The sequence below is a fragment of the Ictidomys tridecemlineatus genome, chromosome 1, assembly GCF_052094955.1.
Source record: "Ictidomys tridecemlineatus isolate mIctTri1 chromosome 1, mIctTri1.hap1, whole genome shotgun sequence".
NCBI classification, from domain to species: domain Eukaryota; kingdom Metazoa; phylum Chordata; class Mammalia; order Rodentia; family Sciuridae; genus Ictidomys; species Ictidomys tridecemlineatus.
The window spans coordinates 14,800,128-14,817,315 of NC_135477.1; the positions used below are offsets into that span (position 1 = coordinate 14,800,128).

Below are 17,188 nucleotides of genomic sequence, written 5' to 3' on the forward strand. Positions count from 1 at the left end.
TCTTTAGGTTTATCTGTATTTACTTACTGAATTATGTTAAATGAATTAAGTTAAATGAAAGTTTTCAGGAAACGTCTTCTCTTTTAATGTGCAACTACATTCATTTTATTCATGTCTTGGACAAGGGACTCCATTTAAGTCTTTGCTCTCTGGGCAGTGTGAAATCCTTCATGCTGTAACCTGCAGATGTACATATTCCAAGACCCTTGAGAGCCCAGCTGTGGCACTTTTGGAATGGTGTGGGGGCTGCAGGGTAATCTTCTTCCACACACCCCTGAGCAGCGAGGGAGTGGTCAGCAACACTTGCCCCCTGACAAGCTCCCGTCCTGACTGAGCACTGGAAAGTCTTAATCTCTTCCAATCACGGTTCTGATGCCAGGACCCTTTGGAATGTTCTTCTTCCCTCCTTTCACAATATGCTACAAATATGCACATTCCAAGTGTTAAGCTGGTCTTTTTGGAGCCCTACCCATTTAAAATGAAACTCAAAGGGTATTTGTGATCTGAGTACAACACCCCAGTGTATCCACCCTACAAATTCTGGGTGCTGGATGATGTCTTAAATCGCCCAGGTCCAGGTCTAGATGCAGTGGTCCATTCTTTCTCTGAGATGCTGCTTCCCGTCCCCAGTGATGCCAGCTCTCAAGAGCCAACCCCACTCTGCCCCCTGGGGAACACAAACGGACTTTCCTTCTGTGTAGGTGAAATAAAATGTAAAACTGCAAAGTGGGATGAAGAGTTTGCAGCTTGAAAAAAATAACACAACCCCTATACACAAGGACTTCTTTTCACGTTTCTTGAAATGACTGTCATTTTCCACGGGCATTTCTGAGGGCTCCATTTTGTCAGGTGCTTTTTATCATCCGGTGTCACTGAGTCCACATGCTGTGCCCAGTCCTCGCTCCACAGTAGCTGGCGTCAAACTGCCAGAGCGTTTCCCGGGGGACCATTCCTCGTCACCAAAGCCATTTATTCTGAGAGTGACTCTGTCCACCCTCGCCTAACCCTCTGCAGGTGCCTTCGTAACAACTCGTCTGCCTTCCTCCTTTTCAGACTCCTGGTTAACACTTTTGTCCCCCGTTGGAACAGTGCCACTTTCCCTGCTCCTGTGTTAATTTCTGTTCTTCTTTTCTGTTTCCACGGCCCTGTCCCGATTCCCTGCCGCACAGAGCTTTTGTCTCCTGGTGTGCAGAGGGTGTCCCACCCGCGCACCAGCAGCTTCAGCTCCACCCACAGCGACTCCCGCCCCAACCCCCCCTTCCGACACCACTTCCTTCCCCATGTCAAAGGTAAGGAGGCAGGCCTGGGCAGGGCCACCCGCGCTGCGTAGTGGAGATTTATTAGCACCCCGGCAAGGCTAATAAGCTACATCTCCAAGACTTAGAGCAGCCACCTAGCTTCTGACCCTCCAGCATGCCTGCGTGTGTCATGATGGTACCCAACGGTGGCCTTAGAACTGGCACAGCAGCTTGCATTTGGAGAGCTGGGTCATTTCTAAGGGCTCTAGATGAAGAAACAGGAAGTATATTTAAGAATGTATGGTTCGTCATCTGCCACTTAGAAAAAAAACAGGTATATTATTATTTTGTTTTTGTCCGCATCAAAAGCAAAATATAATATATACTTGGGGTATTTTCCTGGGTTCAACATGTGATACATCTCAGCGAAACCCAATAGTGTGTAGTAACAAATGTCTAAAAGTCGTGTTTCCTAGGATAAGCAATTGAACTATATTAACATGTTTGGGCAACATAACATGATCTGTGACAACATAACTCCGCACCTTTGCTTTTAATTTGTCCTTGTTTCCACATGATGGAGAAGAGGCTCTGCCTTCTGTTTCCTGTCCCCGCCCCCACCCTTCCCCATTCTTCCCCATTCTTCATTGTGGCTGTGGTTCTGCAGAGTCCTGGGCTGGGGCCCTCCACACACGTTGAGGGAGAGGAGAGCCCTGAAGAGGCCCATAATTTAAATTAAGCATGAGCTCCCACAGAGTGGCTAACTTGTTCTATAATCTTGATGTGAAACAAGTTAACAAGAAAAATAGCACAGGGAAGAGGAGGAGGAGGAGGAAGCAAGCTCCGTTGTTACTCTGGGTCTTAGAACTTTCTAAAGCAGGGCTCCCGTTGCTAATGCATCTATTGACCAGAAATGTTCTAGTTTCCTAGACTTTCATTGTCAGTCTACTCAAGCTTTTAGATTCCTGAGTGACTGAGTCCTATTAGATGCAGCAGGCTGAGTTATCTTATAAATTTGCTATTCCAGCATTTTCCATGCTTTGAAAATAATATTGCTGACATGCTTACTGAAGACACACCATTTGCCATTAGCACGTTTTTTGGAAGGCACAGCACTTTCTAAAATCTTTGACAGATTATTCAAAACTATTATTGCTAATTAGTATTTTGGGGAGAAATTATTATCCATATGTCAAGATGATACTTCAGCGAATGTTTATAAAACCAGAAGGAAATCAGCATGTATTTTAAAGAGAGTTTAATAAAGCAGCCCTTGGCCAAATTAAGACTTAGGTTATTTCTGGTATTCAAGAAAAAATATATTTTTGATTCATTAAAGTGTAGATTTCCTAGTTTGGTTATGGCATGTTTTATCTTTCAGAGAGATACTTTCTATGGAATGAAAAATGTCATTGGCCCTGAAAAGTTACACAAAGTGTATAATATAATACATGGCAAAATTTCTGTGACTAGCAGTACCCTGTGTCCCCAAGTGGTCATGTAGAGAGAGGGAAAGCTCGAGGCACTGGAATCAAGGATTTAAATCTTACTCCTTTCACTTGCTGGCTCTGTGACCTCGGGTTATGTACTTGCCCTTTTGAGTGTTATGTGCCTGGTCTATACATCAGGAAGGATGCAAGCTCTCATCGGGAAGATATGAGCTGGAGTGCCCTGTATATGGTTGGCATGGTGCTGGAAACACTGCTGACTGCCTCATTCCATTCACTCTTCACAGCCTCCCTGTGAAGGCATCCCAGTGGGAAGACTGTGGAGCCCTCAGAGGCCCTGGCTAAGCAACTAGCCCAGGCCCATACTAGGAACAGGCATCAGCCAGCCCAGACCCCAGCCCCTCGCATCCCTAGAAGAGCTTGTTCCCATTAGGTGCACGTGCTTCCACATAAATAGGTGCAAATAAAAATTTTTAAGCAAACCTTTCTCTTTTAAACCAGAAAATAAAAATTACATTTCTTTGGAGCGGCAGTACTGGGGATTGAACCCAGGGGTACTTAACCAGTGAGCCGCATCTCTAGCTTTTTAAATATTTTTTACTTAGAGACAGATCTCACTGAGTTGCTTAGTACCTCACTAAGTTGCTGAGGCTGGCTTTAAATTCATGATCCTCCTGCCTCAGCCTCCTGACCCACTAGAAAATTGCATCTTCATTGAGGCTAAAACAAAGAATCGTTCTCAATCATTTAAGTTACAAAATTATAATACCTCTGTGTGCCCAAATGGTTCAGTGTTAAAAAATGTAAAGATGCATTCTTTTCTGTTTTCAGTCTGATTTTGAAGTTTTCAACACAAATGTTGTCTAAATTATAAAAAGCACTAGACCAAGAGGAATTAGCGTGACCCTGAACTTACACTTTTAAAAACATCTAATGATCTCTGCTTTCTCTCATTTTCTTTTTATTGAATAGAGGCCTATATTTTATTCACATGAAACAATTTATATACTTCCAAGAAAAATATGTACATAGCAGTATATTCTTATTTTTTAAATCAGATGAGCTTTTTGCTAACCCAGCAAATAAAACATGGAGAATTTGTATAAAGATATCGCTTTAAAAGCCTAACATATTTGGCTAAATCCTTATTATTCCAAGGAATTATTTCTTCGTTATTGTGTCGATTTACATGGACGGCTTCTTTAGCACTTGGAAATTTCAGATGGAAGGAAACTTACAGCCATTTGAGGAACGCATCTAAGAGATCTGTCAAATGGGGTGATGTCTCCCAGGGGTACATTAACTTTTTGTTTTGGAACTTGTGATCATGGGGAAGTTATTTTTTTAAATGAATGTGAGATTAAAGGTAGGGTGTCCATCTCAGGAACATGTTGCCAGAAACAGAAGGGGCCCTTGCTACTCTGGCAGCAGGAAGCCCAGCCTGCAGCTGCCCAAGTCCACTTCCTGGTCCTTGTTTCTGATGCATGTGGCCCAAGCCCCCAGAGCTCACTGAGCCGAGGACATGTGCATGGGTGAGAAGCTGAGATGCATGTTACAGACTGTGTCCTGCTTCCCCAGCCATTTTCTGTAACATCCATCTGGTTTTATTTCTGTTCTGCAACCTTCCTTGCAGCCTCATTCTGTGTTAGTATGTCATCATTGGGCCATTTGGACAACTTCCTGACTAGAGATCTGGGGGAAAAAAATTTTTTTTTCACTTTGTTTCAGACTTTGTGCAATACTTGCTGAGTTTCTCTTCTTTCCCCCTTTGAAATACTGCTAAATATGACATCCTATGGCCAGGAAATATAAATTGGATTTGTGAGCAGGAGGGCTGCATAGATTAAGTCTCTTTGAAAGGAATCTTTTCCATTTTGCCATAGATATGAGTTGCTATGATGCAAATACATATTTGACACGTACTGGGGAAAGGAAGTTCCTATTAAAGTTTTAAGCAGGAATTGGCAATCTTGCAACTGTCACAGAATTCTAGATGCTGCCAGTATGAAGGTTCCCTCCACATGTGCATTTATACTTTGGAATATAAGCATGAGGAGGCCTGAAAGCTAGGCAGTTGTAGCTAGCAAGTTCCAGCATAATCATGCACCTCCATATCTATTCACTTATCTTAGAATTAGTCATTCAGGCTCTCCTGGTCCCCAAAAGAAGAACAAAGTTGTGTAAAGCATTTGAATTCATAAGTATAGTGAGAATCCTGCCAGCAAACGATCTACCAAGAGCTAGAAAATTGGCTTGTAAGGCTGACAAAGAAAAAGCTTAAAGTTAATACCAATATATAAATAGGTGTGTGTGTGTGTGTGTATGTGTGTGTGTGTGTGAGTGTGTGTGTGTGTGTGTGTGTATGTATGTATGTATGTGTGTATGTGTGTATGTATGTTATAGGTTCTCATTGCAATAGCTAATATCATTAAAACTTAGAATGGCCTAATTCAAGGACTTAGTTAAGGAACAAATCATCTCTGAATGTGATGTATGTGCTATCATATGAGAGGCACATATATTAGTGTAGTATTTATAAACAGTATTATTCAAACTAGCAGATGAGAGTGGCTATGATGATAATAATACCTTTCAAACATGATATTTCATCTGATGCTTCATATATCACTTTGCCCAAGTATTGAGCTAAGTTCAAAACCTTGTAAGGTCTTCATGAGCTAGGGTAGGGTTGAAATTAAATATTTAAAGAGAAGGTCTTTACTTTAGAAAAGGAAGAGGCCTCATCAAGAGAATTTTTCCTTTGCTTTAAAAAAAAATCTTCCCCCAGTTTTCCATGCCTTTCAAGGGCTCAGATTTTGGTATTTGGCAACACTATCTATTCAGAGACCTCATTCCCTGCTGAGCCAGTGTGATGCTTGAACATTATATTGTTCAGAGTCTCTGAGATGAACATATTGGTGAACCATTCTCTACCTGGTGTTTAAGAAGGTCTTGTCAGAAGTTAATATTACTTATAAACACTTGACTATACTAGTGTTTTTTAAACAACTGAGAGATCAATGATTACTAAAGATCACACAAATAAACAGCTACACCCAACTGTTGCCGACATGCATCCCCAATCCACTTCCTGGGAATGCAGGCAGCTTCTCCAAGATCCTTGGAGTCTTTAACCTTACCCAAGAAGTGATGGGTGTCTTCTACTGGCACCTGCCAGCTGAGGATCTTATTGGTAGATTGTAATACTTGTACAAATACCTATTTCTAATAACCTTCAACCTTTGTGTCCTGCATATGCAGATATTTTTGTATATGCATGATACTGGCTAATAATTATCAAAACATATTTAAGGAAATTTCATCTGATTGGGTATTGCAACCCAAACCTATGAGAACAAAATTCCCCTACAAGGACACTAGGGTTAAAGGTAAAGGATTAAAGAAAAAAAGCAGTATGGCTCAGGACCCAGAAAGAGCCTTCAAAAGACACGTTTAAAAAATAAAGCCAGAAAGTAGAGACCCTCTGTGTCTTCTTTTGATAAGAGCCCCAAGAATTACCTTGTTTTTCAATTATCAATTATTTTCTAATATTTATAGAGTTAAAGAATTTTTCTGCAGTAGAATGATTAAATTGGAGTTATTAGAAATAAACTGCAATGGGAAAGTCATAGAGAGGTGCTGTTGGGATCCCACTGTTGAAAAACAGCATCTGGCTTTCTTTCCTTAAGAGATCAAAGAGATAAGCCGGCTGACCCTGCAGTGGTGCCTCCTGAATTAGGCCAGTGAACAGCTGTGGGGTGGATGAGTTGCCCACTTCAGTAGTCCATTCTCTGACACTTGTTAAGCACTTACACAATCAGCTGAGCCCTGGGGAGGTCACTGGAGACCCAGCTCTAATTCAGCCATGGGTTTAACACAGCATTCGCTTCTCAGTGCAAGCCACACTCTGCCTCTATTTTCACATGTATTTTTTTTTAGACATGAGCTAGTTCCTGCTCTTTGGGAGAGTGAGATTAAATAAAACCACGTTTGTAAATCACCTTATTTTTTAAAAAAAATGTTTTGTTTTTTTGTTTTTGCAGTTCTGGGAATGAGTCCAGGTTCACTCTACCCCTGAGGTATATCCTCAGCCCTTTTTATTTTTTACACTGAGTCAGAGTCTGGCTAAGTTGCCCAGGCTGGCCTTGAACTTGTGATTCTCCTACCTTAGCCACCCGAGTAGCCAGGATTACAGGTGTGTACCAGGACATTAGAGGGGTTTTTTTGTTTTTTTTTTTTTCCTAATTTGTTACGTATGACAGCAGAATGTATTACAATTCATCTTATACACATAGAGCACATTTTTCATCTCTCTGATGTTACACTTTAAAATTTTTTTATTCTAATTTGTTATGTAACATTAGCTTTTTAAAAATATTTTTTTAGTTGTAGATAGACACAATATATATTTATTTTACTTATTTACTTTTATGTGGTGCTTAGGATCAAAATCAGGGTCTTGCACATTGCTAGGCAAGTTCTCTAGCAAATGCTGATCTACAATCCCAACCCCAGTACATTAGCTTTTTTTTAAATTTATTTTTTGTTTTTTAGGTGGACACAATATATTTCATTAATTTATTTTTTTATGTGGTGCTGAGGATCGAACCCCAGTGCCTCACACATGGTAGGCGAGTGCTCTACCACTTGAGCCACAACCCCAGCCCCAGTACACTAGCTTTTTAATGAAATTTTTTAGTAGATGAAGTTTGGGATGAAGCTTCATAACTTTTAGAAGCTAATATTTAATTTAAACAAATAAGTCAACTTTATAATATTGGGAACTGGATGCTAAGGTGAGTCAGGGGGAAAAAAGACAAAAGTCTGAAGTCTCAAAAACCTGGGATTCTAATAGCCTCAAATAGAAATTTGAGCCAGTAGCAAATCCAGATATCATATTTAGAATATCTTACTACGCATTGGGTACAGGTCTGGGCTCGAGTTACCTAAAAATGTCCATATTGAGGAATTAAAAACTATTTGCCATATTTTAAAACTCTAGCAACTCTTTCACACTTTTCTAGTGAGATTTAGGACAATTTAACATGAAAACACTGGCTAGATATCTATTTTCTGATAATCTAATTAAAAATAGCATCAGTAGATAAGTAAATTGGACTTCATCAAAATTTAAAACTTTATGCTTCAAAGGGCACTATCAAAAAAGACAACTTAGAGAATGGGAAAAGATGTGCAAATATCTGATAAGAGACTTGTATCTAGAATATATAAAGAACCCTTTAAAAATCAATAATAAAAGTAATTAGCATAAATTATTTATTAACTTGTCATAGCCCTACATCTTCTGGTATATTCTTGGGACAAGATATTTGTCTATGGATGGGGTTGGAGGAAAAATCAGGGTGGTAGCTAATCTCTTTCTGATGTTACACATTCTATTCATACAAGCAGTTCTCCCCTGTGGTCAGAAGGGGAGACGGTCCAAGTGGCACTTGGGACTTTTGCAGCCAAGCTGCCTCCCTCCACTCCAGCCATGCCCAAGATACTGCCTTGAAGAACCCTGACCAGTCTTGTAGCTTCCACACATCACAGTCCCTGCTTATGATGTCCCAGCCATACAGAATGTGGGCCTTCCCACTCACCTGAGAACTTCCTTTTTGGTGCCCAACTCAAGGGACCTTTCCTGAAGAATTGATGGCATCTGCATTTCATTTCCTAGCACCTTTCTTGCACCTCTGAGTAAACATGGACATGTATACATGTACATATACGTATACATGGGTGCATACACATACATGCACGTACACACACATACACACGAATGTTTTTCAGTCAGCCTCAGTAGGTAGACCCTGAGGCCTTGGAGGCAAGGACTATGTCTCATTCACCTGTTTGTCCTCAGTAGTAGTCCAGTGCCCAGGTAGAGTTCGGTAAATGTGTTAGTGATTGAAACATTAGCCTGGTAGAGAGATATCAGTGGTCCCCAAGCACCTGGCAGGAAGGGATCTGACTCCATTTGTGTATTTCAAAGTGAGGAAAACAGAAACATGCTGCAGTGAAGCTGTTTTGCTGTTCCTAAGGGGAAAGCTTGGGTAACTGTTTGGGCTTCCAGACTTGGTCCTCAGTTCAGAGAAATGCATTCCAATGGCCAGCCTCTGCCATCATGCTTGGAAGCAGCTGTACCTCCGGTGTGGGGGGGATTGCATATCCCACCACTCTGGTACTTGGGATTTACCCATCTGGCAACTGATCTGGAATCAGTAGCAAGTGACTTTCCATTCCGCCCAGTGCCCTTGCCATCTGATCAGTTTGCTCCCAGCCTTCACCTGCATGCCATTGGAATGACGCATTGACCGCTAACCGCTTTCCACCTGGGTCCGCGTGAACTCAGCCTCCCCTTTGAGAAACTAAACCTGACACCACCTTTGCCAGCAACTTGATAAACTGAGTCTGTTTCCCTTGTTTCTCCTCCTTGCAGTTTGCTGTGTTGAATTTTGATTACGCTTGCTTGGTTTTCTTTATTGTTCTCCCTTCTCTCATTTTGTTTTCTCCATTCTTCTCATTGGAGGCAATGAGCCGTCCAGCGGCCGGAACTCCCCTCTCCCTTACCGGCCCGACAGCCGCCCTCTAACTCCAACTTACGCTCAGGCCCCTAAACATTTCCATGTTCCAGGTAGGAGCTGACACGGTCTGTCTCGGTGTCCTGTCACAGTGTAGAATGTAGCCTCGTAACCTCGTCTCGTCTCCATTGTTCATGCTTGTTAATTGGGATGCACACAGCTGACAAATCCTAAATTGCAGGATCCGACCTAGATGCCTTTCAAAAGTTCTATATGCAGAGTGCCAGGATCACACTGAAGGTTCCATTTTTCTCAAGTTCATTGTTTTTTTTTTTTTTTTAAAATAAAGATATTGGGGATTGAACCCAGGGCCACAGTCATGCCAGGCAGGCACTTCACCACTGAGACCTCAAGGTTTTTTTTTTGTTTGTTTCTTTTGTTTTGTTTGTTTTTTTAAAGAAGGGTTGAATTGTTTTGCAAAAATTTTAACTCTTTCAAAGATGTCACTCTGTGGTTCGTTGTTAAATTACCACGACAGCAGTCTGGATATCTTCTCATCCTCCAGATTGAATCACAGTGTCACTTGGGAATACCTTTATATTTCCCGTTTGTCTCAGTGTGGAGATTTTTAACCCCCATGGGCTTTTCAGAGAGGTGTAGCATTGGATCAGGGAGGTGGTCTTTCGCCACCCCCATAACCCAACCCACAGAGATATCTTGCAATTTAGGCATGGTGCTGCCAGCTCTGCTCCGGTAGCCACAAGCATTGGCTCTCCCAGCACAAGTAGTAATTTGCCATCAGAAACTGGAAAGACCAGAATCTGCCCCTATCTTACTCTTTAGGGTTGGCTGAATTCCTCAGGGTGGGATTGTCCATCAGAGGCCACAATGGTATTTTCCCATCAGCAGTATATCGTTTTGATCCTTTTAGCTACTGAAAATGGTTCAGTAAGTTACCCTGTAAATATATACTTATAATCTATATTAGTTTTTTTTCTTTTGCTTTCTAAATTTACCTAATAAAACAGAGGAAACTTCAATGAGATTGGCCCACTCAGCCAGGATTGCCCTTTTTTTTAAAAGTTTCATGAAATCCTGAAGAACATTGTTCTACATTTGGGATTTTGACTTTCCTGGATGGAGAATACCTACTTTGATTAGAAAGCTTCCTGCCCATCAAATCATATATCATTCCATTCATAGAAAAGGGGAAGTACCAGCCACACAGCAACCTATAGTATCCTAACAAGACTTGCTTTATTTTTAAGCATTGAATAATTTAATGAAACCCTAAAATAATTTTGATGAGCTTGCCATTAGTTTGACTAAGGCCAGTAGAAAAAGAGCCACCTAGGAAAATTAATTTGGCTAATTAATTCATGAAGAATGCCCCACCAAGATATAGTGTCCAAAAGAAACCTTTTTCAAATTTCCTGAATATTTGCAGCTAAAGTGAAATGGTGGCATAAAATCAAATGGGGTCCTATATGAACACATGAATAGTGTTTAGTATCTCCTTTATTTTTCTTTCTTTTTTAAAAAAATTTGGCCTATAAAAATTAGGATTCTTTTGAGCATCCCATCAACTCACCAAGTTAGCCTTGCACATAGAAAATGTGTTTGTGTTTAAAAAAAAAATACTCTTGATTGTTCTACATTGCTTTTCACTGTTCCACTCATTAATTGAAAAAGTAAATTGAGCCACTGGTATCTACTGGGAGCTCAATTTCTAGACAGTAGCAATTTGGGGCTTTCTCCCCAAACTGGTTATGTCTTCCCCACCATCTGAGTGCTTCCACTGCTTGCGTTTCTTCCTGTTTTAATTCCACTTTCAGTGAAGTATGTATTTGAAATAAATGGCTCATGAATAAGTTACATCTCTCAATATGCTAAGATGTATTACAAAGGCTTCCAGATCACTTTTCCACAGTAATTCACTCATTTCTGTAATCTTTTCTTCCAAAGAATGCAATCTTTGTAATACAAACGTTAGCCTTCTGGGTTATTTTTGTTCAGGAGTCTTCCGTTTGGTTTGCCCCTTGGTTGATTTGTTTTTCCCATCACTGAACTGGTTCCCATAATCACACACCTTTGCTTTTCATTTTCACAGATCAAGGGATCAACATTTACCGAAAACCACCCATCTACAAACAGCATGGTAAAACTCGCTTTCCTCCGCATAGTTTAAGTAGCAGAGTCTGCTGTCTCCTCTTTGCTGTCTTCTGAAAGGCTTAATTGCTGCTGCTTTTGAGAATCCAACTGGGGCACCCAGTATACTATGATGGATTTTAGGTCCGATGAGATGTTTTCAATGCTGTGAAACTGACTTCCCTGGATGGAGAATACTTGGCTGGATCAGGAAGTGTCCCCCCTGTTTCTGAGCCCATCGGGCCATGTATTATTCCATTCATAGAGAAGGGAAAGTACTGGTCACAAGGGCCCACAAGCAGCCTAACAAGACTTTTTTTTTTTGCATCAAATAATATAAACAAACCTTAAAATAATTTTAATGAGCTTGCAAGCAGTTTGACTAATTAAAACTAATTTTTTAAAAAGACACTTAGAAAAATTAATTTGGCTAAGCCTACATGGACTTAGTTATTCCAGTCCCCTGCCTCTTCTGAGGTGTGCCAATGTCTTGCCATGCAATGGATGGGGCACAAGCTGACTGGTGGTAATCCTTGTGCCATCTCCTGTCTACATGGCTCTATGATATCATGCCACCCCCTCTGCTTCAGTTTTCTTATCTCTAAGGACCTCTGAGTTAAATCAGTTCGTCTCGGACATTCCTGCAAACTAAGAATTACTAAAGTGGATTTATAATTGCGTTTTCTTGTTCTGAAATGCAGCTTTTTTTTTTTTAATCCCAGAAGTCACATTACTTTCTGTAAATCACATTTTGTCCACTTTTGTTAGGTCTCTGTGGATTTATCTGCCAGAAATTTTTGTGAATAGAGAGAGAGAGCTGATAGGCAAAACTGGTCTTCCAATGATTTCAGAAAATTTTACAGAAGTTGTGCCTGGAAATTTGAAGGCTGACTTTAGAATCCAGTTGCCATTAACAAGTTATTAAGAATTAGGATGCTATGAAAGGCAAAGTTGAAAATACACTAGGAAAAAATATTAGGCCAAAATTTTGGGGAAAAAAAAGACCACGTATAATGGACCGGTTCTAGAGTTATGGTTTTTTTTCTCGTTATTTTTCGAGGTTTTGCATCATGTGCTTGCCTTTTAAGTTTGTTAACATTGTTTTTGTTTTTGTTTCTTTATGGTTTAATGTCTTCCCACACACTCATTAACATGTGAATGTTTAACTACTGACTTCACCAATTCTAATGAGTAAGTACTGTTTGAAGTCATGCTTTTTTGTTTTAATTTAAGAATAAGATTCCCAAAGTTTGAATTATCAGTTGAGACTTTTTAAAAAAATTATTAAAATATTTAGACTCTGTCTCTTGGAACAAAAATAGTTAGGATTTAAGGAGATTGTACAATGTGAGCCTTTATGTGGAAGGAATCGATTGACTTCCTTCAATACTGACTTGAAAGTCTTTGCTTTCAGTCTATTGTAATTAATAGTAGTATGGCCACAGTGGCACTTGTCAAAGAAAGGACAGCCAGATTTCAGTGCCAAAGGAATAGATGTCATACCCCAAACTGCAATCTGTGCCCTGATGTTTTGGGGAAAGGCTGGATCTAAATTACGTCACACACTCTTTTTGTGTGATGCAGAACTTAGGTCTTTCCTTTGCTAATGTGTTTTGTGTGTCTACAGGAAGCGTTGAGCATGTAGTGTTTTCTATGCAGAGGTATTTTCTTTTTTTCTCCTGAGGTTAGAGATTCTGAGAAACACTGCTCCATGCCCTGCCAAGATCTACCCCTTATTATTGGGTGACCTTGGTCAAATCATGTAAGCAAATTGAGACCCAGAAGGTTAGTGGAAGGAAGCAGATATTGGAGCTGAAGATCAAAAGGTTATTTCCAGATTTTAAAAATATATGAACCCAGGAGGGGAAAAATATTATAATTGTGTCTTGAAATGTTTAGTAACATTCCAGACCAGTTTGCAAAATTAGCCAGAATCAGGACCAACCATTTCACCTGGTTTGTTTTGCTCCTACTCAGGGCAGATTCAGTGCTTTCAGCCTGTGAATCCTCCTCCAAACACAGCCACTAAGGACTCTGAGCCAATGTCACTGGTAGTTTGGCTTTTGTTGGTTCACTCACTTATATATACAGACCCTCGAACAAAACAGTGAGTGGGGATGGCGTGCATAAATCACAATGCTAAATTCCTGCAAGCTGGAAGTAGATTTCTCCATTTCCATTTCTCCCAAGATACAAGGACCCATATGTAGCATATAAGGATTAAAATGAAATGGACCAATATATTTTTGGTTTCTGGCCAAGGCTACCATCCCTCTAAAGATGAATGACGACAGTAAAATGCTATTGTCATGCTTTTAACTCTTTAACTTCAATTTTTTAACTCAAATTTCCAATAATTCAATTTTCTAATTCCAAAAATAATTATTTACTCTTGGAGAATACTAGGAGTGAACTTTCTATGATGGTAGAAACATTCTGTATCTGTGCTGTCCTGTGCAGTAGCCACTAATCACATGTGACTACTGAGTACCTGAAATACAACTGGTTCTACCAAGGAACTGAATTTTAAGTTTATTAGTTTTTTGGTTTTGCCTAATTTTATTCATTTAGATTTAAATAGAGCTAGCACTGGACAGCATAGCTCTAGAACAAGAATTTTTGGATGTAGGACAGACATAGAATAAAACGTTGCTTTTAACATAAAGTAAGGGAAATGAGTTGAATTGTCATGGTGATAGAACTTTCTGGAATTGAAACTTTTTTCTGATAATGAGAAAACTATGTCTGTGGGGTTGAACCACCCCTGCCTTACACACCAATAGCTAAGCAACCCTGGTTCCCATCCAGATGCAGCTGCTTTGGCAGCCCAGAGCAAGTCCTCAGAAGATATCATCAAGTTTTCCAAGTTCCCAGCAGCCCAGGCACCAGACCCCAGCGAGATACCAAAGATTGAGACGGACCACTGGCCTGGTCCCCCCTCACTTGCCGCCGTAGGTATGCAACTGATGCAGCTAAGTCAAATGGACAAATTGCGAGGGGAGCTAACCATGAGATGCTTGGAAAGGTACAAGAACATGTGACCAAACTTAAAGACTTTAAGAAAAGAACAGCCAAGAGGCAGAATAGTGAAAAGACCTAACATGGCATTAGTTTGTGTTCAAGTTGCTTCAGTTACAGAAACACATCAACCAGAGCATGGCTCTAACCAAACCCACTGAGATCCAGAACTGGTCTAAAACAGATGGTTTGCACAGACTCTCGGAGTTATCACTGTAAAATCAACTGTTTCAAGCACAGTTGAGTCAGAGCTTCATGGCAAAAGCATTGTTCTATATAATTAGAGTCTAGTGGGTGGGTTTGCTGAGGGTCCATGGGAGCATGACTTCTTTTAGTTACATTTGTTTTAGACTATATCTGGATTATAGTTATAGTTCTCTTAACCAGCAACCTTAACACCGAAGCACTTTAACGTTCCTGCAAGATCATGTTCTCCATTGCTAAGGAGAGCTATTACAGAGTAGAAGATTTTCCGAAATAGCAAGTGAGGGGATGTAACTTTACATCTGTCATCTCCATGATCCTGTGCTAAAATGTCATTTTGGAGTTGTTTCATCCTTTTCTTTATGCTTTCCAATTGTGTCTGTGTGTTTACTGTTTTGTCATAGTGAAATCACTCAGCCCTGAAAGGGATATTAACAAGCACAGAAGCAAATACTGAAAATCCAGTGAGTCAGCCTTACAAAGGCATGACTATAGCTTATCCCATTTCTTTTGACAACCTGAAAGGCCTTCAATTTTCCAAAATTTCCTAATCTTCTGCATCAGGTTATTTTTATCAAGTTAATTGAGGAATGATTTTTATAGGCAATAAAGTGATTTTAAAACAACTAATATTTATAGAAATAGTTGAAGGGAAAATCTACTTAGTTTATCATTCATAAGTATTCTATGATTATGTTAATGAGATTTATTTAATTCTTACAAGGTTGGATCTCTTAGTTTTTATTAGAATACACTAAAGAGAGAAAATTGACATTGACATTTATGATTTTAAGAACTAAGAATGTGTCAATCTGAGCCTTTTGGAAGTCTGTGGGGGCCTTGTGTCCCCACAGTTGTATTGCTGAGCAGGGACTTGGAAGCAGCTAAGCTTTTGGCGGAAAAGGAGAATTCAATTTTTATTGTTGAAACTATCATCACTACATAGTTTAAAGTTCCTTTGGGTTCCAAGATGAGGAAAATGTCTGGTCCATTAATCAGAATGATGAAAACTGAGACTATTAGTTGAAGTTTATTTTTATTAGATTAGCAAACTTTCCTGTTTCCTCCCACAGCCAGATTAATCCAAGGAATTTAGGGAAAACAACAATTATCTTCATCTTCCAATCATTCAGACAGATTCCTCCTTTCCATTCCCTGTCTCCCCTTATTCCAAGAAATGTAAAAACCGTTCGCAATTTAAAAAAATACACGCAGCAATTTTTAGCTTTATTAATACTGTTTTTACATAACTGATGGTACAGAATTCTTTTTAAAAAAATATTTATTTTTTCGTTGTAGTTGGACATAATTCCTTTATTTTGTCTACCCATTTTTATGTGGTGCTGAGAATCGAACCCAAAGTCCCACACGTGCTAGGCGAGCGTGCTACCATTGAGCCACAACCCTAGCCCGGTAGAAAATTCTTTTATAGTCATTTTTAAAAGTATATATATATAAAAAAAGAAAGTTGGAAATCCATTCCTTAAAAGACATAAACAAATATGCTTTTTAATTGATTTACTAAGTGTAGGTGGCAATGATAGTATTCTGAAAAGTCTAAATCTTCAGAGAAAGAGAAAACCACAAGATTTTTAAACTTGTCACAAGACAGAAACCATCTTATAGATTTGTTAATATATGGATAAATTCAGATTCCTCTCTATTTGAAAAATTGACCTCAGGGACATTAGCTGGGGATGCCCCTCCCATTCACTATAAGGAGCCCTGACCCATGGTTAATCTGATGACAGGCTCAGGGAGGTGGCAAACCAGTTCTAATTGAGCAGAGAATTACAGGGAGTCACTAGTACATTGATCCAGCTTGCCAAAGGGGCCCACCTTCGTAGAGAAACCACCTGGGCGAGCTGGATTGGTGGTGGGTGCCTTTCCCCCCTGTCTGGTTCACTTTCGACTTGTGAAGGACCAACCACTGCAGAGCTTGCCAGCCTACAAATTGAACACAGATGGACTAGTCCGTTAAGATTCCCTTGTCATGGGGCTGATGTGAGAAGTTGTCTTTGCTGTGGAATTAGGAACTGACATGAGACGCAGATCTAGTGGCAGAGAGGAAGATGAGGAGGAACTCCTGAGACGCCGGCAGCTTCAAGAAGAGCAGTTAATGAAGGTTTGTCCTTAAACTACCTTGTAGCTGTCTTCAATTCTAATTCAATAAAATCTATAACTTTTTACATCACTACTCTGTACAAGCCACTAAGACAGGCAAGAGGTGGTCCCAGCCCCTTGAGGCTTACAGTCCAGCGAGACATGACAAGCATGAACTTTAATAAGGACTTTGCACTTGCCTTTAGAGGTGATGACATTGAGGCTGGAGGTCAGAGGGATGTGGAATGGTTGGAGAGTGTGACTGTGTGAGTGGGCACGTGGTGCATGTGCAGAGAGGGTGCAGGAGGGCCGGGTAGGTGGAGGCGATGTACATCTGGGGCCTGCAGGCTCTTCTGGAAGAATTCCCTTAGGATTGAATATTTCTCCAAATCACCCCTCAGAACTCGGAGGATCTTATGCATATCTAGACCAGGAGAAAAGGAATCAAGGGGACAGTCACCAAAAGGTGCCCACTGCCCTCCTTCCTTTAGAAAGGGCCTGCTGCAAA

At 40.2% G+C, this 17,188-nt stretch overlaps 1 protein-coding gene across 5 annotated transcripts in view; it reads left to right on the forward strand.

Annotated features, from left to right (window-relative positions):
- Ablim1 (actin binding LIM protein 1) overlaps window positions 1-17,188 on the forward strand; it is a 186,827-nt gene that overhangs the window by 158,700 nt on the left and 10,939 nt on the right. For 2 of the 5 annotated variants that reach the window (XM_078045117.1, XM_078045097.1), the window contains 5 exons: window positions 1,170-1,289; window positions 9,216-9,320; window positions 11,318-11,365; window positions 14,170-14,310; window positions 16,611-16,702. In XM_078045117.1, coding sequence (XP_077901243.1) covers window positions 1,170-1,289; window positions 9,216-9,320; window positions 11,318-11,365; window positions 14,170-14,310; window positions 16,611-16,702 — 506 coding nt within the window. Of the gene's footprint in view, window positions 1-1,169; window positions 1,290-9,215; window positions 9,321-11,317; window positions 11,366-14,163; window positions 14,311-16,610; window positions 16,703-17,188 lie in introns of all 5 variants that reach the window. The other 3 variants (XM_078045070.1, XM_078045130.1, XM_078045138.1) reach the window with 3 other exon arrangements.